This window comes from Podarcis gaigeae (assembly GCF_964106915.1).
Source record: "Podarcis gaigeae genome assembly, chromosome: 1".
Taxonomy (NCBI): domain Eukaryota; kingdom Metazoa; phylum Chordata; class Lepidosauria; order Squamata; family Lacertidae; genus Podarcis; species Podarcis gaigeae.
In genome coordinates, this window is record NC_139678.1 from 15,734,354 (window position 1) to 15,757,618 (window position 23,265).

A 23,265-nucleotide genomic window follows, 5' to 3' on the forward strand; every position below is an offset into this window, starting at 1 on the left:
CCCTATACAACACACTACATAGTTATCTACAGTGGTGCCCCGCAAGACGAATGCCTCGCAAGACGGAAAACCCGCAAGACGAAAGGGTTTTCCGTTTGCGAGTTGCTTCGCAAGACGAATTTCCCTATGGGCTTGCTTCGCAAGAAGAAAGCCCATAGGGAAATCTCCGGGGAACTCTTTTAAATGCTGGCGGTGGGGAGCAAAGCCTTTTCCCCCCCCTCCGGCCTTCAGAAGAGGTCCTGGAAGGCCGGCGGGGGCCGAAAGGCTTTGCTCCCCACCGCCAGCATTTTAAAAGCGGTCCGGGATAGCAGGGAAGCGCTTCCCGCTATCCCAGACGGCTTTTGAAGGCAGGCGGGGGGGAGCAAAGACTTTCGCCCCCCGCCGGCCTTCAGAGGAGGTCCTGGACCTCTTCTGAAGGCTGGTGGGGGGCAAAAGTCTTTGCTCCCCCCCGCCTGCCTTCCCGAGGGCTTTAAAATCGCCCCGGGACAGCGGAGAAGTCCGCTGTCCCGGGGCGATTTTAAAATGCTGGCGAGCGGCAGCACTGCCGCCCGCCAGCATTTTAAAAAACCCCGGGACAGCGGAGAAGTCCTCTGCTGTCCCGGGGTTTTTTAAAATGCTGGGGGTGGGAAGAAAAGCCCTTGTCCCCCCCCCCAGCCCTCAGAAGAGGTAGGGGGACAGACTGTCCCCGGACCTGGTCTGAAGGCGGTTTCCATAGGAACGCATTGATTGATTTTCAATGCATTCCTATGGGAAACCGTGCTTCGCAAGACGAAAAACTCGCAAGACGAAAAAACTTGCGGAACGAATTAATTTCGTCTTGCGAGGCACCACTGTACATGCTTCACCACAAATAATATTCTACCATGTTGGTAGTGGTACATGCAAAAGACACACATTTACTCCAATGCATCTGGCCGTTAACCAAAGGTTGGTGGTTCAAGCCCACCCAGGGACAGCTGTGGGCAAGATTCCTGCACCTAGATGACCCTCGTCGACCTTCCCAACTCTACAGAGTTCTATGATTTCATGAAGTGCTGTTATAGGCTGAGTTAATTCCCCACCCACCCCTTTCTCTCTGTGCTTGGCTAGCCAATTACTTCAATGATGGCTCCACCGAATGCTTGTTTGTGTGTTACGAATTGTGTATTTGTAGGAGATCTTCTGTCGTCTACTTGTTTTGCTCTTATGTTTGCAGTGAACCAAATATGTAGGTTTACCGTACTTTCCCGGGTATAAGACTATGTTTTTTTACTCTAAAATACTGTTCAAAATCTGGGCTCGTCTTATACACGGATAGTATCTCTCCCCATTTTCTTAAATCGGAGTCCCCAAAATAGGGGTGTCTTATACATGGGGGCATCTTACAGACAGAAAAATACGGTATATGTTCTGAGTTTGCATTGTTTCTTTGCTTGTTTTTCTTTGATATGGAAAGTCTTAATAAAGCTGTTTTTAAAAACTCTGTGTGTGTTGTTGTTGTTTAAGTCAATTCATATCCTTCCCATCGCCCAGACTAAGGGTTTGGATTTTATACAGTGGTACCTCTGGTTAAGAACTTAATTCGTTCCGGAGGTCCATTCTTAACCTGAAACTGTTCTTAACCTGAGGTACCACTTTAGCTAATGGGGCCTCCCCCTGCCGCCGCGCAATTTCTGTTCTCATCCTGAAGCAAAGTTCTTAACAACAAAGGTACTACATCTGGGTTAGCGGAGTTTGTTAACCTGAAGCGTTTGTAATCCAAAGCGTTTGTAACCCAAGGTACCACTGTATAATAAACGTGTTGCTTTTTGTGTAGGCCCTGATTCTTTCCTAGCTGGCACTGCAAATTCCTTCCCCCAATCCTAGAATAGCTAACACGTGAAAAGGGGGAACTGCCACGCAATATGATCTCCCTTGCAGCTCTCTTTCACTCTTTGTCTTCACTTCCTGTAAAAGTGGCTTCTCCGAAGATGTTTACAGACTTCACAACCCAAACTGTAGTCAATCCATTTTCAGGATTTCCTAGCAGTCAGGGCTCATTCAAACACACAAAGCAGTAAAAATCACCTGCTCGTGCCTCACATTGCATTGCAAGGGGTTGGAATAGATGCCTCTCGGGGTCCCTTCCAACTCTACAATTCTATGAAAATGCACTGGTGCTGCATTAGCAAGCAAGGCCTAAGTTATTATTATATGTATTAAAAGTGGAAGTTCGCTTTTTAACCCCATACCTGGCTATTAAATTGCAGCCCAAACAGGAAAGCATTGCAGAGCTTCCAAAAGTTATCAAGGCTCAGAATAACCCTAATTGCCTGCAGCGAAGGAAAGGAACAAGCAGCCTGTTGTAAGGTACTCTTCTCAGTCCGTGCTAACTATTGGAGTTCGTCCAGAGGTAGCTGGACAGGATTTCCTTGTTTATTTTATTATATTTTTATGATTATCCTGCCCTCGGCTCCAAGGAGATTGGAATGAGGTACTGAATTCCTCCATACACTGCCATCTTTAACCTCAAAACAACCCTGTGAGGAAGATTCGTCTGAGAAGCACGGTACTAGCCTCAAAATCACCTGGTGAGCTTCATGACTGAAGTGAGGATTTGAACCCTGTTCTCGTTGGCTGGCTCTGGCCATTGAACCACACTGTCTCTCCCTCTTTGTTCTCTTTATGCTATTCCCCATCTCAAGAGAATACACATATTTTCAGACGCAGGCCTTTCTTCGAACAGTGCCTTGTGTCTTTGTAGCCAGGTAAGAACCTGAGATGGGAAGGTCAAATAAATCACGGTTAGGGAAAGGTTTTGAGTTCACATGGCTAAAACACACCAAGATTCCTAAGTCAACAACAAACCATTGTTTCAGACTGTGGTTCGTTGCCAGTAAACAAACTATAGTTAAGCTGCTGGACTGAGTTCACGCACAACACAAAGTCATGGTTTAATAAACCATGGTTTAGTGTTATGGGACAACGAGGCGGTTGGATTATTTACATAGCTGAGCAATTGCCTAAAAATGGAAATATCCAGACACACAGGGGGGTTGGACTAGATGACACTTGTGGTCCTTTCCAACTCTACAATTCTATTATTATTATTCTTATTGCTGAAACATCATCACAGCAAACGTCCCCAAAGCAACTCTTTGTGGCTACCCCCAAGCAGCAAAATTAAGGACTGGGAGTGTCCAAGCTAGAGGCAAGTCAATCAAACACAGCGGGAGAAAAAAAGGTTGGCGAGTACACCGTGAAAGAAACCCTAACAAAACCGAAAGCATTTAAAAGCAATTGTTGCTTCGGCAGTACCCCACATGTGCCCACTCAACCGCTTACATGATTCCACAGTTACAAGAAACACATCTTTTGCTGTGGCAAAAGACTTTGGAACTCTCTACCCATTGATATCAAGCAGATGCCTTCACTAAACTGCTGTTGGGTGTCTGCTAAAAACTTTTTTGTTCCAGGAGCCCTACCCAGGCATGTAATTTTAACAGGTATAACTGTTTTACAATTACTGATTTTATTTTTTATGTAACTCCTTCTTAATTGGTATTTGAAATGAACCGACTGCCTTGTAAACCACTTAACAGGGTTGTGTTGTTGTTTTTTTGCAGTAAATGGCATATAATTTTGTTAAATAATAAATTCCAAGACTAGCAGCAGAGAACCCCTACTCATTGTCTAGCTGATAAGACCCATATCCTGCTGGCTTTTCCTTTTTTTCCTTAGAAAGGTATACCTCACACCAAGCCTACTATATCTCCGGCATTTAAAATGGCAGCAAAGCTACAGACCTTTCTGCTGATTTTACTCGGCACCGTTAGCAAAATGTGCAAATTAGACCCCATACACTGTCTGGAATTTTTATTTAATGTAAATCAATTATTACCAATGCACACCTTGCAGACAGGCCGTATCTGTGTGCTTTACTCTGGATTTCACACAGACTTTAACATTTAGATGTGGGGAGGGTGCCAAGCCCTTTCTTGCCTCAACTCAGTTCATGGAGTCACAGAGAACAAAGAACCTCACCACAGGCCACTGCTTTTATCCTGGCCTCCAGCTACCTTGGCAATTTCATGGGCTTTAGGTCCTCACTGTAGAGGAAAGACTCTTATTCAGTGGTGTAACATCCACTATGGCTCCAAGAGTGATCTCCCCAGGTAAGGTCAGGAGGGACCCCTGTCTGAAACTTTGGAGACGCACTGCTTGCCAATCTAAAAGGTAAAGGGACCCCTGGCCATTAGGTCCAGTCATGACCGACTCTGGGGTTGCGGCGTTCATCTCGCTTTATTGGCAGAGGGAGCTGGCGTACAGCTTCCGGGTCATCTACTTGCACTTTGACGTGCTTTCGAACTGCTAGGTGGGCAGGAGCAGGGACCGAGCAACAGAAGCTCAACCCGTCGCGGGGATTCGAACCGCCGACCTTCTGATCGGCAAGTCCTAGGCTCTGTGGTTTAACCCACAGCGCCACCCGCGTCCCTATGCTTGCCAATCTTGACAATACTAAATTAGATGGGCCAATGGCAGTATAAGGCAGCTTCCTAATGGCTTTGGTTTACATCCAGTCAGGCCAGGTGAGACAAGCAGCCGATCCGAGAAACTGCAAAGGATCCCAACTTCTTTTTCCAACCCTAGTACCTCTGTACTTCTTGACCAGTCATTCCATAAAAACATCGAGACATTTGGACGCAATCAGTGTTCGAAATTCCCCAGGCGCCAGACACATTTTGCAACTGGTGTAAATTCAACTACGCGGAGATCCCTGGGTTCCAGGTTGCTGACTGACATCTCCATCTGGCTGGCCCCTCCAGCTTTCTTAAGCAGGTAAGGAGAAGAACTTATTTACTGAATGTATATCCCAGCTTTATATCCAAGGAGTACATGGTTTACCCTCCCCCCTCACTTAATTCTTACAATGACCCTGTAAGGTAGGTTAAGAGGCTGTGACTGACTCCAAGGTCTCCCAAGCTTCATGACCAAGTGGGGATTTGAACCCTGATCTCCCAAGCCCTAGTCCGACACTCTTATAACCCAGGCATAGGCCCTCCAGGTGTTTTGGGACTATCATCCCTGACCACTGTTCCTGTTATCTAGGGATCATGGGAGTTGTAGTCGCAAAACATCTGGAGGGCCGAGTTTGCCTATGCCTGCTCTAACCACTACACCACACTGGCTTCCTAAAGCACGGCTGCTATGAGGCAGCTATATGAATAAAGTAGGTAAATAAATAGGGGGGATGCAAAATGTCCCTTAGAAAAGGATCTGAAATGTTTTCCTTTGAAGACTGAATTTGTTTTATTTTAGATTGTTTTATTTGATGTTTTAATGTGTTATAAACTGCTTTGAGGGTTTTTTCTTTAAGAGTGGTGGTGGAGGAGGAGGAGGAGGAGGAGGAAGAGGAAGAAGAAGAAGAAGAAGAAGAAGAAGAAGAAGAAGAAGAAGAAGAAGTTGTTGTTTCACACACAAAATGTGCCTAGACATTCTGTTGTGACCGTAACCTAGGTTTAAGGTGCCATTTGATTATATATCTGAGTTTCTAACACTAGTCTCATCTGAGACAAGTTTAAAAAACAGATGTAACCAAATCACGTCTCCAGATTGGCCTGCTGAAACACAGAAAAGTTTTTGGCAGGTGGCTAAAAGGATACAATGATGGTGCCGACCTAATGTCACCAGGCAGGGAGTTCCAAAGATCGGGTAATGCCACACTAAAGGAATCACAGAATTGTAGAGTTGGAAGGGACCATGAGATCAGGGGTCAGCAACCTTTTTCAGCTGTGGACCGGTCCACCGTCCCTCAGACCATGTGGTCGGCCAGACTATATTGGGGGGGGGGGGGAATAATGAACGAATTCCTATGCCCCACAAATAACCCAGAGATGGATTTTAAATAAAAGCACACATTCTGCTCATGTAAAAACACCAGGCAGGCCCCACAAACAACCCAGAGATGCATTTTAAATAAAGGACACATTCTACTCATGTAAAAACACACTGATTACCGGACCGTCCGCAGGCCGGATTGAGAAGGCGATTGGGCCGCATCCAGCCCCTGGGCCTTAGGTTGCCTACCCCTGATCTAAGTCAACCCCCTGCAATGCAGGAATATGCAACCGTAAATGGCCCCTTACAATGTGAAATGAACGTTGTGTGGCCCTTGTATAAGAGCAAGTTCCACAGATCAAAGCGACTGGTTGGGTTAAGATTTTAGCTGAATCACCCCTGCCCACAGAACCCCCTATGCCTGCACAAGGTCAAATAACTATTACACACCATTAGAATAGCTAAAATGGTACACTTGGGTCAAGCAAGCACATAGCAAATACTTTAGGTGTGCATCAACCTTACTGATTTAAGCAGACACTGAATAACTAACCCTAACCAGGTATAATTTAAGCCACTAACACCAAATATGCTTCCTGTCATTCTGCCTAATATTGAAACCATCACACAGCTAAAATAAATAGTCAAAAAAAGTTAAAAGGCAGGACAGGAAGAATTAGATGGGTATCTAATTCTAGATACCCACAGCACCAAATTTTTAGGCACTTGGGAGGCAGAATACACAAGGTATTTTCAATACCAATTTCCTTAGGAGGAGGAAGAAATACCAATTTCTTCTAGGAGAGGTTTAAACATTTTACTTACCCCCCCCCCAAAAAAAATGCTGACGTTCAAGAACTAGTTGACAAGAACACTTCTGGGAAAGATTAACCTGACAAACTTGACATCACTGACATTTGTGTAAGTTAAAGCAATACAAGCTCCATCAAGTAATTTGACAGGTCTTTACCCCAGTTAGTAGAGAGCATCATTAAGAAGGGGTTTTTTAGTTCATAAAAAGGTAGTATGCATGATTCTCAATTGATGGAAGCCCAAGGGGGGGGGGGGAGCTAGCCTTCCACACAACCTGGTCCTATCCAAAGTTTTTTGGGATGTTACTCTCATCAGCTGCAGACAACATCTGGAGGACACTAGGCTTTTGTAAATGTGGGGAAGGGCGACAGGGAGATTTTTAAAAATGTGATAATCTTTGCGGAAAGTAAATTAAGGTTCTCACTTAAGGTTAGTGTGTGGTGCTAATAACACCAAGGTCATGGGTTTGATTCCTTTACAGGACAGCAGCATACTGCTACAACAGCACAGGGTTGGGCTAGATCAGACATGGCCAAACTTGGCCCTCCAGCTGTTCTAGGACTACAATTCCCATCATCCCTGACCACTGGTCCTGTTAGCTAGGGATGATGGGAGTTGTAGCCCCAAAACAGCTAGAGGGCCAAGTTTGACCATGCCTGGGCTAGATGATCCTCAGGGTCCCTTCCAATTCTATAATTCTGTACATGCAATCCCATTTACAACAGCCAAGTATCCAAATTCCTAACCAGTTAGAATTTACCTAAGAAGAGCCCTGTGGAATAAAGCCAAAGGGCCCCAAATCCAACATCCTGTTTTCAGAGAAGGCTAACCAGCTGCCATGGGGAAGCCTACAGCCAGGACCTTGAGTGTAACCCCATCTTATTTTCCAAGCAACAAAATATCCCATCTCTCTTTTAAAAAAATGTGGAAGCTTTAAGACTGATGGGAGTTCAGTGGGTATATGTTTTCCCACCCCCCAACAGTGCACACATAAGAGGGCCTATTCCAACAATAAATTCACAGTTAGTTCTCCATGAAACTCTCAAACCCAGAAAAAATAGTTGTATTATTGCAGCACAGGAACCACTTCCACGTGGCCTAGCCATATCTGCAGAAAGGAGATACATGAGACGAATGGATTGCCTGGAGAATAACGGCGCCATTTGCCATGTCACACGGATGCAACGTAAAAATGGTCCCCATGCAAGCTGTCTGACAGCTGCAGTGGCCAGTCCAACTTGGAGCAATGAGATGGCCAAAATATAATAACCACACTACAAAACTCAATCTAGTTTGAGGGAGCCCTCCCCAAAAAGAAGCTTGTGGATTATAGTTCTGCAAGAGGAACATGCTGCTCAGACGCATCTTAGCACCTCCACCTAAGATTGCTTCTAACCAGCTCACGAAAATATTCAGTAACAAGTTTATTGCGGCAGGAAACAACCTACTACAGTCATACCTCGGGTTACAGGTGCATCAAGTTGCATTTCTTCGGGTTACAGACGCGCCGAAACCCGGACGTACCGGAACGGGTTACCTCTGGGCTTTGGCAGTCGTGCATGCACAGAAGCGCTAAATTGCACTTTGCACATGCACAGAAGCGCCAAATCGGAACCCACGCGTGCGCAGATGCAGCACTGCAGGTTGTGAACGCTGCGGGTTGAGAACATGCCTCCCACACAGATCACGTCCACAACCCAAGCGTCCTCCGTACCTCAGAAGCAATTAGAGCCAACCAGTGGCCACAAAAGTTAAAACACAACGCCAGATTTAATTTTCAGCATATAATGGTTGGACCACTGTAACCTACATAACCGGGGCAGGAGGCGTTGGGAGACGTGAGGGAGGGAAGAGTACAAAAGGATCAAATTAGGCAAGACTTTGAGAGGTCCTTGATTGGATCTCCTGCAGGTATTTGGTTTTCTTTAAAGGTTAAAAGAAAATGTAGGGAAGTAAATCTAATCAGGGCTGCGGTGCAGGAGAACAGCCAACAGACACAAAAACCTTTACAAGCCAAAACCCCTCCCCGTGCGGAAACTCTTTGCCCAAAGAGGAAAACATACAAATTTACACATCGCTGTGTGCCTTCTACCTGCCCCTACAAATAGCAGCAATTTTGATCAGGAAAATACACCTGGGAAAGAGGATGAGAGCTTTTCTAGCTCATGGGCCCAATTCAGACACTCACCCTCTTCAACTTGGGGGGGGGGAAGGGGGGGCAGGAAATCTCCTCTGCGATTTTGGCCCTGCCTGTAACCTTCATCCAGGCATAAAATGCTTAGATCGGGGCAAGCCCAGTGTGGTTTAGAGCAGGGTGTTCCAACGCACAAATATGGCCCTCGAAGCCTTTTTGGGCGGCCCTTGGCAAGCCTAGTTAGCACTTTTCCAGGGTTGGGAAGGAGGTGGGAGGGTTGCAGTACCTTGCCAGCAGTGTTAAGAAACTGGGATAGAAAAGCTAGGAGCCAAATGGCTTCTGAGACCTGGGTTGTGGGCGCCAAAACAGAATGCCTAGTGGCAGAACTTTTTAGTTATTATTTTGAAAAGCATGAATTAACACACAATACACATAAGTTACTTCACATTGTTAATATCATGTTTTTTAGCAGAAATTTGTTAATACATGTTTAATTTGGTGTTTACATCAAAATATATTAGTACCGTACTTGTTTTCAAAACACACTACTCTTTATTGTTAAACTCTTTAACATATTGTCTATCCTTAACGTATACTTTGAGGCTTCGAAGCACATACATTTCAGTAATCCTTTAGTGTCAGCCAGGCGCAAAAAAAAATGGCATCCACGACTTTTGGAGGTCCTCACAAATGGAGAATCTTTAGGGAGGAAACCCAGGTTCAAAATCCTGTTCAACCATGAATGGGTGACCTTGGGCCATTCACCATCTCTCAACCTAAGATTTCTCACATGGTTGTTGAGAGACAAAAGGGGGGTGAAGAGAGAGCGAGGAGAAAGACCATTTCCCTTGAACTTAAGATAGACTATAAATGTAAAAAAAAAAAAAACCCACCACACAAAATGATTTCATTATATTTCCTCCAGCCCCCAATGTTTCACAGGGTCCTTCACATTAATATAGTACATTTAAGTGTTTTTGAGTGTTATACAGCACTTTTGAATCACACGTTGTCAGCAATACTCAACACAACCCAGTAAGGTAGGTGGGCATTTTTCATAAAATCATAGAATCATAATGTTGGAAGGGGCCCCAAGGGTCATCTAGTCCAACCCCCCCATCCCACAGTTGTCCCTGGATGGGTTCGAACCACCAACCTTCTGGTGAACAGCCAGACGAAATGACCTTCTCATATTTAAGTTTTAAGATTAACATTCTTTGAAACCAAATAAACTCCCATGAATACATCCACATCCACTGAACCAGTTGTGTTTACTTCTGAGTAAGTATGCATAGGATCAAGCGTTTGGCAAGTTTGTGGCTGGGGCAAGATTTAAATTTATCAGCGACTTAACTTTTGCATCATTTCGTGCCACAGTAATTCAGTTTTACTAGCAAACCAGAGGTTAAACTAACCCTTTTCCAGCCCCGGGAGGAGAGCGGGAAGCGTTCGCATAACACACCTACACACTGCAGCCGACACACGAACGTTAGAACTCAGCAAATTAAAATTCAATAATGCAAAAGTTTTGCATTTGGGCAAAACAGAAATCAAATGGCAATGCCTGCCAGTAACGCATGCGAAAAGGAGCTTGCGATTGCAACTGATCACAAACGGAAATGCAAGTCCGTGGTGTGATGCAGCGGCAAAAAAGGCCAACGCAGTTTGAAGCTGTTATTCATAGAGCCATAGTTTCCGAGGGCCAGATTCAAGTACTCCGTTCCACTAGCAGCAGCCAGCAGAACTGAACTCTCGGTAGCGCATCTGGGCTTTCCTCTACCTCCATGAATCTGGGAGAACATCAAGTACAGTGCATTTTGGGGAAAGGGGGGTGGAGAGATCATTTCACTGTTTTGACAGAGTGATCTCGCTTGAAATGCACCCCCAAGTGCGCAAGAAGTAATAGCTGCACTTTATTCCAAGTACCACATCCAGTTCTGGCCTCCGCACTTAGGAACAGGTTCAGAGGAGGACACGACGAGCATGGCCAGTGGTATGGAAAACATGTCTTAAGAGGAAAGGATGGAGGGAGCTGAGTTATGTTTAGCCTGAATACGGAAAGATCAAGGTGGAAGACACACTCTTCAGATATCTGAAGAGCTGCCACACAGAGGGGAGGAAAGAGAAGCTTTAATGGGAGATTTCGGATGCAAAAAAATTAAAAGAGGAGGAATCTCTTGATGGCACAAGCGGCTCAACAAGGTCACCCGTATGAACTAGGACTACAAGCAGATGGTTGGACAGCCGTCCCCCTGAGGATGCTCTGCCCGTGGGATTTTTGCATTGAGGAAGGGGGTGGACTACATGGCCTTCAGGAACCCCTCCAGCTCTCCCGATTCTTAAAACAAGGGCATCCTAAGTCCCGGCCCTGCACAACTACACCAGCCCTACAAATCTGCGAGCGCTATCACAAATTACGACAGTCAGCAAACTAGGGGGAAAATCAATTATCCGGAGTTCCACCGGGTCGTGCTAAAAAAAAGAAATCTCATACTTTTCAAAAGGGGGGGGGGAGAGGCCGGGCGCTCTTTTTCATTGGGCTTGTTATTTTTGAAAAGTCCAGAAACAAAGGATTCAATCAGGTTAGCTACATGCTAGAGTCAGTTCTTGTGTTAAGACCGAGACAGTGGGGGGTAGCAAGGTGGGGCAGGGATTGGGGGTGGGGGGTTGTTGTCGTTGTTTTGCTTGTTTTACAGGAAGACAGCATCAAGCTATAGTTGCAACTGGGAGCCTTTCCGTTTCAAAACTAAGGAAGTAAAGGCTGTAGCATGGCTCCCTGACAAACACACATTAAAAATAATAAATTATCTGCCTTACAGGAAACCTTGAATTCCTTTGTTTGCCCAGGTTTCTCTCTCCCCCCCCCCCAACCCCTTCCATTTTAAATTAAGAGTAGGGGAAACTGAGGGAGAGATTAAGTAGACAGAGAGCATTGGGCAACTAGCTTTTTCTTCCTCCTCCTCCCTCTCCCAACCCCCCAAGAACAGAAACAGTTGATTACAATAAATGTGCACATCCTAAATAAAGGAACGAAGCTGTTTTGTTCTCCTCCACTCCCAAAAACCCTACACCATATATCCACGTAAAGAGAGATTATTATTTTTAAGGGGGGGGAGCAAACACTCCCCTTTCGCCATCTCTTCGCTGGACAAATCTGTTGTTCTGCTTGACACCCAGTCTATAAAGCGCCCCCTGGAAAGACTTCTGTTGTTTTTATTAACTGGATTTCTTTTCTTCCCTGTCTCTCTCTCTCTTTTTGTCCTCTACTCCACTCGTCCTAAAAACCCGTCATTAAAAGAAGTAGGAGATCCCTGCTCTCCTCCGCACCTCTCTGGACAACCTAACCAACGCGAACCGCTCATTTAATAACAATAATTGTAAAAGTAATTGGATTTAGGTCAATTGCATGTGAAATAATTGGTAGTGGGGGGGGGGAGAGAGAGAGAGAGAGGTTGCGGGGAGGAGTCTAAAGGAGTCGACTGGCACCGGATTTTCATAAAGGGCAGGTTCCTCTCCCCCCCCCCCATTCCGCCAATGTGAATTATGAAAATAGTAACCACACCTGCAAAGCACAGAAATGGGGGGGGGGAGAGAATATTAATCTTTCCTCCTCCCTGAAAAATCCACTTTATTTTACTAAAAGGAAGGGGGGAAAAGAAATGGGGGGAAAGAAGAGATATTAAAGAATGGATTTGTGGGAAGATTTTCGAAGAAAGTAAAAAACCCATAATATATCCTCTCCCCCCCCCCCACTTTTATCATCAAGTGTGGTGGCACGTTTCCCAAGCACGTTTCTCTGCTTTTCCAACCCCCCCCCCTTCCCTTGCTGTTCCTTCCTTGGACAGCAGGGTAAACACAGAGGGGAAGGGGCAAAAGTTGTCATCTTCCTGCTTCTTGAACAGGGTGGGGGGGGGGACAACAAGACTTTTTTTAAAAAAATTACTACTTTTTATAACAAAAGGAAAGAAGAGCCCTTCCACCCTTGCGTTCGCAATCTCTCACACAAAATGACTTTAGCCATTCCCCAATCCATTACACGTTTTACTTGGGAGGAAGCACCACGGAATTTACTTCCTAAGCAAAAGAAAAAAGAAAAAAGCAGGCACCAGATCAGATCCTTTTCCCCACTTCCAAATGGCGAAGGATTAGCGGGGGGGGGGGGGGGTGCAAAGAGAGAGAGGCAGACTTCGGATCAGCCACGCTCAGAGCAGCCCCGGTTGGAATTAATGGCCACCCATGATTACCCACTTGGGCCCATGCACTCCAACGGGCCTACTCCCGAGTAGGACTTCCTCAAAACTACTCGCGGCTCGTCCAGATGAGACGCCAAAAAAGAAAAAGAAGCACGCAGGATCCACGGAAAATGACTCACCAGGGTCGAAGTCGGGAACGACGGCTTGGTATTGGGGTCCCACTCTCATGCCGCCGCCTCCTGATGTGGAAACAAGCAAGAAGAATAAAAAAATGCTTGCCATGCCTGTATCTATCCCCAAAAGTCTGCAAGCTGTTTTTTGGGGGGGGGCAAACTCTGCTCGATTTCCTCCCTTGCTTCCCCCGCTCCTGATTTAAAAATAAGAATGCTTGCTTTACAAAAACCGTGCGCCTATTTCCAGAAGTCTGCAGACTTTCCTCCCCACCCCCCTTCTCAATTTTCTCTCCATCCCCCCCACCCCCAATCCCAATATCCCCGGGAGACTCACCATGCTCCTCATCGCTGGAAGACCCCGAGCTGCCCTCTTCCCAAGAGTTGGCGGCGCTGCTGCCATTGCCATTGGGCGCCGCCGATGCCGCCGATGCCAAACTTTTACTATTATTCCCATTGTTGGCGCTGCCGGCTGCGACGGAGGCAGAGGCGCCCTGAGAAGCAGCGCCGCTCGCCTGGCTGCTGGCATTATTGTTCCTGCCCCTTCTTTTGCCGGAGATCTCCGGGCCCTTCTCTATCATGGCTGGCATTGGGGGTTGGGGGGGGAGGCAAAATAAATAAATAAATAAATAGGAAAGAAGAGGAGGAGGAGTGTGAAGGGTGGTTGGGGGGTGGGAGAGATAGAGAGAAGGTGAAAAGGAAAGTCAGAATTTAGAGGGAGGAGAGAAGGGGGGGAATAGCAGAAGACGAGCTTGCTGCTTTCTTTTATTTTTCCTCCCCCCTTTTTTTTGCAAAGAAAGGGGAGGGGGAGCAAGCTGCAATTGCAAAGCTTTTCCCCAGAGGCTGCTTTTATTGCAATCTCCCTTCTCTCCTCTCCCCTTCCTTCAAAGAAGAAGGGGGGGAAATTCCCTGCAATGAGAGGAAGCCTCGAACTTTGAAGCTCATCCCCTCCTCTCTCTCTCTCTCTCCTTGCACTTCCCTGCACTGGGACTAGTCACTGTCAACCTGAGCTGCTAGCCTCCCCGCGAGCCGGCCCCCCTGCGCAGCCCATTGGCCGCCCACACATTTTGGGAAGCCTCCCCGCCACGCCATTGGCTCTGCAGAGCCGCCCGTCAAAGCCGGTCCGGAGCTTCCGTTTGCTCAGGTTAGGTGGAGAAGGCGGGGGGGGGGGAGAGAGGGAGAGCGTTCCCTTTGCAATCTCTGCGCCCAATGAGGCAAGGCTCGTTGCAAGGCTACACTGTGTCTTTGACTGAAGCGAAAAGCGGAAAAGAAAAATTGCAATTAAAAAAAATAAATTAAAAGGGGGAGTTTGGGGGCAGCGTTGGCAAATGCACTCTAGCCATGCTCAGGGGAACAGGGAGCTTGGATACCAAATATAAGAGGGTGGCGTAGCCGCAGCAAAAAAAAAAAGCGAGTTGCAAGCAATTTCTCTCTCGTGCTCACATATATTTTCCACACACACACACCCCACCTCCGCACCCATCAGAAGGGTGACGAGGAGCTTGGGACTATTTTTTCTCCCCCTCCTCCTCTTTGGCGGAAGGTTACTGGTGACACGCTGAACAGTTTGAATGGAATCTCCATACAAAGAAACTAAGATAATACTACGAAGTCGCTCGCTGTGGTGCGACGGGTGCCCTCGCCCCACTCGCGCGCGTGGAAAGATGTTATTGCATTGTTTCTTCCCCCCCCCCTTTTTTCCTCTCTTTTTTTCAAATGCCCAAAACCTTTCTCTTGCGTGTAAAGTGGGGAGCTATTGCTTCTTTACAGAGAAAGGCGGGGTGCGCGGATTATAGGCAAAGTCATCTGAATTGCTGGAGTTGTGTGGGGTTTTTTTTTCCCCTTTAAAAAGAAAAAAAGCAAATTGCTTCTCCTGTCTGGTGGCGTGGAGTTGAGAGAGTGAGAGAGAGAAATACACAAAACCTTCCACCTTATTATAAATGAAGGCAACTTTCCGCTGCACATTTCCACACGAGGCAAAGAAAAAGAAGAGGAAGGGAGATAGGGGTTTTTCTTTCTTTCTTTCTTTTTGTAATGGTACTGCAGGAAAAAATATTCAGGGGAAGAAAGAAAAGGAGAAAGGAAACCCTGGAGGAGGTTTCAAATGCCTGGGGTGGGGTGGAAGAGAAAGAGAGAAGCCTCAAAATAATGTACCCGTCCAATCCACCCACTGGGCAAAGGGAGACATCGAAGGCCAATGGCATATTTTCCAAAGCTGTCTTAACATTTGATTCCAAAGAGGCTTCGCTCTCTTCCTTCCGTCTCTCTACGCCCCCCCCCCCGCAAAAACCCGTCTTTCCTCCCCCCCCCTTTCCAAAAAGAAAAGAGGAGGAAGGAAGGGGGGTGGAGGCTGAGGGAAAGAATTTGTCAACATCTGACAATTTTTTCCACACGGGGGAAGGAGAAAAAAGAAGAGAGAGGCAGCCTTGAAGGACTGAAGTTTCTGTATGTGGTGCCCTTTGTTTGGCTCCTCAAAGGCTTTTTGGAAGGAAAATAAACAGCACACAAAATATCGTTGATACCCAGGCTGTGAGCCCCCCCCCGCACCCCCAGCAAAGAGCAAAACCTAAAAGGCAGGTGAAATTTTATAGTGCAAAACCAAGGGGGTGGCTGCTTTTAAAAATATATATATATGAAAAATCGTGATATGAAATAGAAGAACTCCAAGCCTCACTCGTCCGGCAAATATGACCCTGCCTGCCAGCTGGAATCTGCCTCCACAGCCTTCCCCAACCTGATGCTCTCTAGATGCTTTGAGCTACAACCTGCATTATTGTAGCTAGAGGGCACTGATAGGGTCTGTTGTTCATAATATCCGGAGGGCACCAGGTTGGGGAACCTCTGGGAGAGGGCCAGATGCAGCCTTTCAGGAACTTTAGCCAGCCTCTTTCCGCCTTGCTGGATCTGCTTTGCGCTCCAAATGTTTCTGTCCTTGAAATCTTGCATATCAGGATGGAGGATAGAGAAGGGTATAGAATCACAGAAATGTTAGAGTTGAGAGGGACACCAAGGGTCATCTAGTCCAACCCGCTGCAATGCAGGAAACTCAGTGGAAGCATCTCTGACAGATGTGAGTGTGTCCCAGTGCCTGCTGGGAAATGGTAATATTTGCATTTGTTGCTCCGCCCGCTTTTGCCTCTGGCCCTGCCCACCTCTGTCATGTGGCTCTTGGAAAGCTGCCAGGAAGGGAATGTGTTGAAGAAAGCTTCCCATCCCTGCTGGAGACAGAGCCTCTCCAGTGGTGGCTTTCCTGTTGCAAAACTCTCTGAGGGATAGCTCAGCGTGAGGCTCTTAATCTCAAGGTTGTAGGTTCGAGCCCCACACTGGGAGAAAGATTCCTGCATTGAAGGGGGTTGGACTGGAACTGGCCGATCCTTGTGCTCCCTCCCGTCTCTACAATTCTCTGCTACACAGGTACACCAGTGCCCTTCTTAGCTACAGCCCAACTCTGCCCTGCTGTCTGTGCCTCCAATGTGTGGCATAATTGTTGTTGTGTTGGACTAGGACCTGGCAGACCAGGGTTCGAATCCTCTACTCAGCCATGAAGCTCACTGGGTTGACCTTGGGCCAGTCACCTACCTCACAGGGTTGTTGTGAGAATGAAATGGGGAGGAGGAGAACCATAGACGCCACCTTGAGATCCTTGAAAGGTAAAGGGACCCCTGACCATTAGGTCCAGTCGTGGCCGACTCTGCGGTTGCGGCGCTCATCTCGCTTTATTGGCCTAGGGAGCCGGCATACAGCTTCTGGGTCATGTTGCCAGAATGACTAAGCCGCTTCTGGCGAACCAGAGCAGTGCACGGAAATGCCTTTTACCTTCCCGCTGGAGCGGTACCTATTTATCTACTTGCACTTTGACGTGCTTTCGAACTGCTAGGTTGGCAGGAGCAGGGACCAAGCAACGGGAGCTCACCCCATCACGGGGATTCGAACCTCCGACCATCTGATCGGCAAGTCCTAGGCTCTGTGGTTTAACCCACAGTACCACCCACGTCCCATCCTTGAAAGGTAAAGGTGGCATATAAATGTAGTAAATAAATAAAATAAATAATAACTTTTAATAAGGGTCGAGACACATTTAATTGCCTTCTGCTGTTTTGATTTGTTTTTAACCAGCCGGTTTTAGTGTTCTGTCTAATGCTCTGATGGTTTTATGGTCGCTGTCTTTATTGTTTTAAGCTACTTGCTGTGTGCTGGTTTCAGGGCCGCTGGCAATAAGGCAGAACAGAAATCTTAACAAATAAGAAAATAAATTAAGCCACTGAAGCGCCCTACTTCATGTTAGAGGAGTTTGGAAGAAGAAGAGTTTGGATTTGATATCCCGCCTTTCACTCCCCTTCAGGAATCTCAAAGCGGCTAACATTCTCCTTTCCCTTCCTCCCCCACAACAAACACTCTGTGAGGTGAGTGGGGCTGAGAGACTTCAAAGAAGTGTGACTAGCCCATGGTCACCCAGCAGCTGCATGTGGAGGAGCAGAGACGTGAACCCGGTTCCCCAGATTACAAGACTACCGCTCTTAACCACTACACCACACTGGCTCTCACAATGTTGACTCAGAAGTAAGGCCCAACTCTTTTAGGCTGTCAGGATGTGTTTAACACTCATCTATCTGCCCAGGCATTCCCAGGCCATCAATATTGGATAGGAAACCCAGAGCAGCACCTACAGTGGATGTGACTGTGAATTTTTGTGTTATGGTTTTGGTTTTTTCTGTTTTGTGGTATGGTTTTTACTGAATTGCACAATTCAATAAAAACTCTAATGTGCATTAGAATGGTTTTTATTGAACTGCACATTTAGCTTAGCGTTTGCACCTAATGCTAAGCTAAACTATGGTTTGACGCAAACATGCAAGTATGAGGATTCCTGGAGAGCTCACAGCTGCTGCTTTATGTTTGCCACAGTCCTGCTGCAGTTCTACCAAGCCATGGTTTGGCTTAGCTGGTTGTCTGAACCTGGGTTCGAAGCTTCTCTTGCTCCATACAGATTGTGAGCTGTAACCAAGGTTTGTCCTTGGGTGTATAGCTTGTGGTTTGTCTGGAGGAGACAAACCATAAGTCCAGGTTTGTTCAACACATAAAACTAAACCATGGCTTAGCTCATAGCAGCAAGAAGATTAGGGAGAGGGATTGTAGCAGTCACCCTCCCCTCTCTGGGATGCCTCATACTTGTATATTTGCAATGCTTTGGCAAAGCGAGGTGTATGAACCAGGTCATTGTCTCTGTACACTGCTGTGGCATTTTTTTAAATACAAAGTGGTATATAAGTGTTTAAAAAATAATAAATGCCTGTTATCAGGATTGCAAGCCATAGTTTGCAGGATCATCCGCAGGAGTGTTGTTTGTCACTCCCTGGGCTGCCAAGGCTCATTCGGACAGCGACAAGAAAAGGAGCCTTCAGTGTCATCGGTCCAGTCTTCTGGAATACGCTGCCAATAGAGATTGAGTCGGGGCCCTTCTATCTCAGCTTTCAAGTGCCTGCTGAATACAGTGGTGCCCCGCAAGACGAATGCCTTGCAAGACGAAAAACCCGCTAGACGAAAGGGTTTTCCGTTTTTCGATGCACTTCGCAAGACGAATTTCCCTATGGGCTTGCTTCGCAAGACGAAAACGTCTTGCGAGTCTTGCAATTTTTTTCGCTTCCCCCCCCCTTTTTCTAAGCAGCTAAGCCGCTAATAGCCTTTTAGCCGCTAAGCCTTTAATAGCCGCTAAACCGTTAATAGCACTAATCTGCTAAGCCGCTAATAGGGTTGCTTCGCAAGACGAAAAAACCGCTAGACGAAGAGACTCGTGGAACGGATTATTTTCGTCTTCCGAGGCACCACTGTACTTTTTCTATTCCACCAGGTTTATGCAGGCAATCAAGAATATACAGAATTGTAGAGTTGGAAGAGGGACACAGGTGGCGCTGTGGGTAAAACCTCAGCGCCTAGGACTTGCCGATCGCATGGTCGGCAGTTCGAATCCCCGCGGCGGGGTGAGCTCCCGTCATTCGGCCCCAGCTCCTGCCCACCTAGCAGTTCGAAAGCACCCTTAAGTGCAAGTAGATAAATAGGCTTTATAGCGGGAAGGTAAACGGCGTTTCTGTGTGCTGCTCTGGTGCCGGTTCGCCAGAGCAGCTTCGTCACTCTGGCCACGTGACCCGGAAGTGTCTGCGGACAGCACTGGCTCCCGGCCTCTAGAGTGAGATGAGCGCACAACCCTAGAGTCTGTCAAGACTGGCCTGTACGGGCAGAGGTACCTTTACCTTTACCTTAGAGTTGGAAGGGACCACAAGGGTCATCTAGTACTACCCCCTGCAATGCAGGAATCTTTTGCCCAACATGGGGCTTGAACCCACAGCTCTGACATTAAGTGTCTCATGATGTACCGACTTGGTTATCATAAGAGTTAGCTATTCTCTGATTTAAAATAATAATAATAATAATAATAATAATAATAATAATAATAATAATAATATGTTTTTAATTGCATTGATTTTATGCATAGCTTTTGTAAGCTGCTTTTGTATTTTTTATGAATTTTTTTATTTTTATATGAGAGAAAAGTAACTGCCAATCTGCTTCTTCATGCGTCTTTCAGGAAGTTTTATTGCCCTCTCCCATTAATTATTATTATTATTATTATTATTATTATTATTATTACTCCTCCCATCTGGCTGGGCCTCCACAGCCACTCTGGGTGGCTCCCAACATCACCATCATCATCATGTGATAAAACATCAAACATTAAAAACTTCCCTAAACAGGGCTGCCTTCAGATATCTTCTAAAAGTCAGGTATTTGTTTATTTCCTTGACATCTGATGGGAGGGCGTTCCACAGGGCGGGTGCCACTACCGAGAAGGCCCTCTGCCTGGTTCCCTGTAACCTCACTTCTCACAGGGAGGGAACCGCCAGAAGGCCCTCGGTGCTGGATCTCCATGTCTGGGTTGAATGATGGGGGTGGAGATGCTCATTCAGGTATACTGGGCCGAGGCCGTTTAGGGCTTTAAAGGTCAGCACCAACACTTTGTTTTTTGTTTTTTAAAAAAATAATATTTATTAAAGTTTTAAAGGTTACAAAAAGAAAAAGTAAAAACACCATATTAAACAAAAACAAAACAACACATCACAATAAGGAAAAAAAGAAAGAAAAAGAAAAAGAAGAAAACACAAAAATAAGATCCATTAAAAAGCACAGCGAATCTTCCCATAACTTATCTTTCATTTGCTTGTTTCCTTGACCTCCTCACACCTCCCTTTTTTGTATTCTAGTTCGGTTAGCTATTTCAGCAAATCCTTTCCATCTTTTCCAATTTTTGTCCTGTAATTTATCTTAGTATAATGTAACTTTACTTTCCCTCCTTTCACCAATTAACAGTCTGTTTTTTTTCCTAATCCTTTATAACATTTCTGCTAAAACCACATAACTTCATTCCAACATCCTTCTAACATTCATTAATTTTACAATGTTTCTGTAAATAGTCTTTAAATTTCTTCCAATCTTCCTCCACCGACGGTCAGCACCAACACTTTGGTGACCTTGTATACCTGAGTACATGTGTGGTGTCGGAAGGAAGCTTCACGGCTAGAAAACTGATCTAGGGGTTGGGAGACCCAGATGCAAATGGCCACTCGGTGATGCATCTTGCTGTGGTGACTCACCATAGCCAAATTTGGGCATTCTGTTTGTACACAAGGAAGAATCAAAGAATCAAAGAATTGCAGAGTTGGAAGGGACCTTGAGTGTCATCTAGTCCTCAGGAATTGCAGCTAAAAAAATCCCATCCACACTCGTATGTTTAAAAAACTTTCACTGAAGCACAGTCCACCGCCTTCCAGTGCCAAATTACCAAATAGGCAGAGCAGGCAGTGGCCTAGGGGGCCCCATGGCTTTTAGGGGCCCCACAACAACAGATCAAAATAATATTAATTCTTTTTATTAATTATAAAATCAAAAACGTATTTGTTGTTTAGTCGTTTAGTCGTGTCCGACTCTTTGTGACCCCATGGACCAGAGCACGCCAGGCACTTCTGTCTTCCACTGCCTCCCGCAGTTTGGTCAAACTCATGCTGGTAGCTTCGCGAACACTATCCAACAATCTCGTCCTCTGGATATTAGGAGATAATTTGTGAGGGCCCCCCGCTTGAGATTTCAACTGCTAGGAGCCTCCACAGGGTTTAATACAGCACTGCCACCTTCCAAGGTAGTCTTTTCCACCGCTGACCAGCTTTTACAGTCAGAAAGTTCTTCCTACTGTGTAGTCGGCACATCCTTTCTTATCATTCGAATCCATTGCTTTGGGTTCTGGAACAGGAGAAAACAAGCTTGCTCCATCTTCCATGCAACAGCCCTTGGGATATTTGAAGACAGCTCCCAGCCTCCTCTTTACCAAGCTAGATATACCCAACTCCCTCAACCATTCCTCATAAGGCTTGGTTTCCAGACCCTCAATCATCTTGGTCGCCTGCCTCTTCACATGTTCCAGCTTGTCAATAACTGTCTTAAACGGTGGTGCTCCTAACTGGACAGGCAGAGAAGGTATCTCAACCAGATATATTAGTCGAAATGTTGGATTCTCTTTGTAAATGGTTGGAATTTAAATTTCCGAGAGAATATGCTATCGTAATTATTGTCTTTTTTATATACAGAGAAGGGTTGGTTAGAGTATTTGTATACAGTAATTTATTTATTTTTTTAAAAAAATTGATTGAAAGATTTTCATGGGTAACAAAGGTACAAATAACAACTCTGTTTTCAGTTTGTGGAGTCTTACCTGCAGGTTAGGTACATTTTGTGTGAAACACTGCTATCATAGACAACTCTACAATTATATTTCTAGTACTGTAATCCCTGCCTTCAGTCAAGTTCTGAGGGCAGTTTACAATGATGTACAAGCCCAATAAAACATACTAAAAACTGCAAGGCTTAAGACCAAATTCAGGTCCATTGCAGAACCTGATATTAACTAGCCCAAATCAAAGTTGTTTTTTGTAAGTTTCTTGTAAGGTGCTCTGATTTGGGCTAGTGCCTCAGTTTCTTGCTGTGTTTTAAAAGACTCCGAAAAGGTTTCCTTTTAAAGATAAACTTGAGCTGCTTGTCTTTATCAGGCCTTACGCGGGTGGCCCATCTCAGTTTAAGATAATAATACAGATTTGCGTTGCGTGAATCTTTCCCTTTCCCTTTAAAGCATTGCAGTGTGATACATTGCCTTCATCATGTGTTTATAGGTCTACGATGAATGCAGTCTAATCTGCTTTTCGGGGTTTCACTTTGATCATAGGTCAAGGAGGGTTGGGGCAAGAGCTTCAGTGGGTTAAGGAGTCTCTCTACATTTCCCTCTTCTGAATTTTCAAAGGCGACCACAAATGCACCATGATGGAGAGCAGAGAAAGTCTGGCATTCAGCTCTGTACAAAGCTCCTTCCGGCTTGTACACAGCAAAAGCTTTCAGCGTTCCAGCCCTTTGCAGGCTGGGAACTGGCGCCTCCTAAGAGAGAGGGGGAGGCCTATGGCATTTCCCTTCTCCCACAAGCTTTTCCACAGAAGGTGGCAATCTGTCCCCTTGGTAAGCGTTGCAAATTCGTTTGAAATTGCTTCCTAACCAACAAAAATGTGGAAGGCGAAAGAAAGATCCGAGAGTGCACATGCAATTTAAGTTAGGAATAGTTCACTAAAAAGCAGCTTCTAAGGTAGGATTGCCACTAGATTTTTAATTTTTGATAATGCCGTTTGTAGGTCTTTTAACAGCAGCAGGAAGTTAGAAAGTCAAGCTTTCCTCATCACATTAAAGGGCAGATCCACACCATATATTTAAAGCACCTAAATTTAAAGTGCATTACTTCCCCGCAAGGACATGGGTGGCACTGTGGGTTAAACCACAGAGCCTAGGACTTGCTGATCAGAAGGTCGGCAGTTCGAATCCCCGCAATGTCACAGTGCAAGTAGATAAATAGGTACCGCTCCAGCGGGAAGGCAAACAGCGTTTCTGTGTGCTGCTCTGGTTTGCCAGAAGCGGCTTAGTCATGCTGGCCACATGACCCGGAAGCTGTACACCGGCTCCCTTGGCCAATAAAGCGAGATGAGTGCTGCAACCCCAGAGTTGGCCATGACTGGACCTAATGGTCAGGGGTCCCTTTATCTTTACTTCCCTCCAAGAGCCCTGGGAGCTGTAGTTT

At 45.9% G+C, this 23,265-nt stretch overlaps 1 protein-coding gene across 2 annotated transcripts in view; it reads right to left on the reverse strand.

The window, feature by feature from the left end:
- RCOR1 (REST corepressor 1) overlaps positions 1–14,113 on the reverse strand; it is a 144,665-nt gene extending 130,552 nt beyond the window's left edge. For both annotated transcript variants that reach the window (XM_083736023.1, XM_083736022.1), the window contains exons 1-2: positions 13,444–14,113; positions 13,116–13,175 (exon numbers count right to left, since the gene is read on the reverse strand). In XM_083736023.1, coding sequence (XP_083592149.1) covers positions 13,116–13,175; positions 13,444–13,696 — 313 coding nt within the window. In that variant the 5' untranslated portion in view covers positions 13,697–14,113. The remainder of the gene's footprint in view (positions 1–13,115; positions 13,176–13,443) is intronic.
- Positions 14,114–23,265: the final 9,152 nt, after the last annotated feature.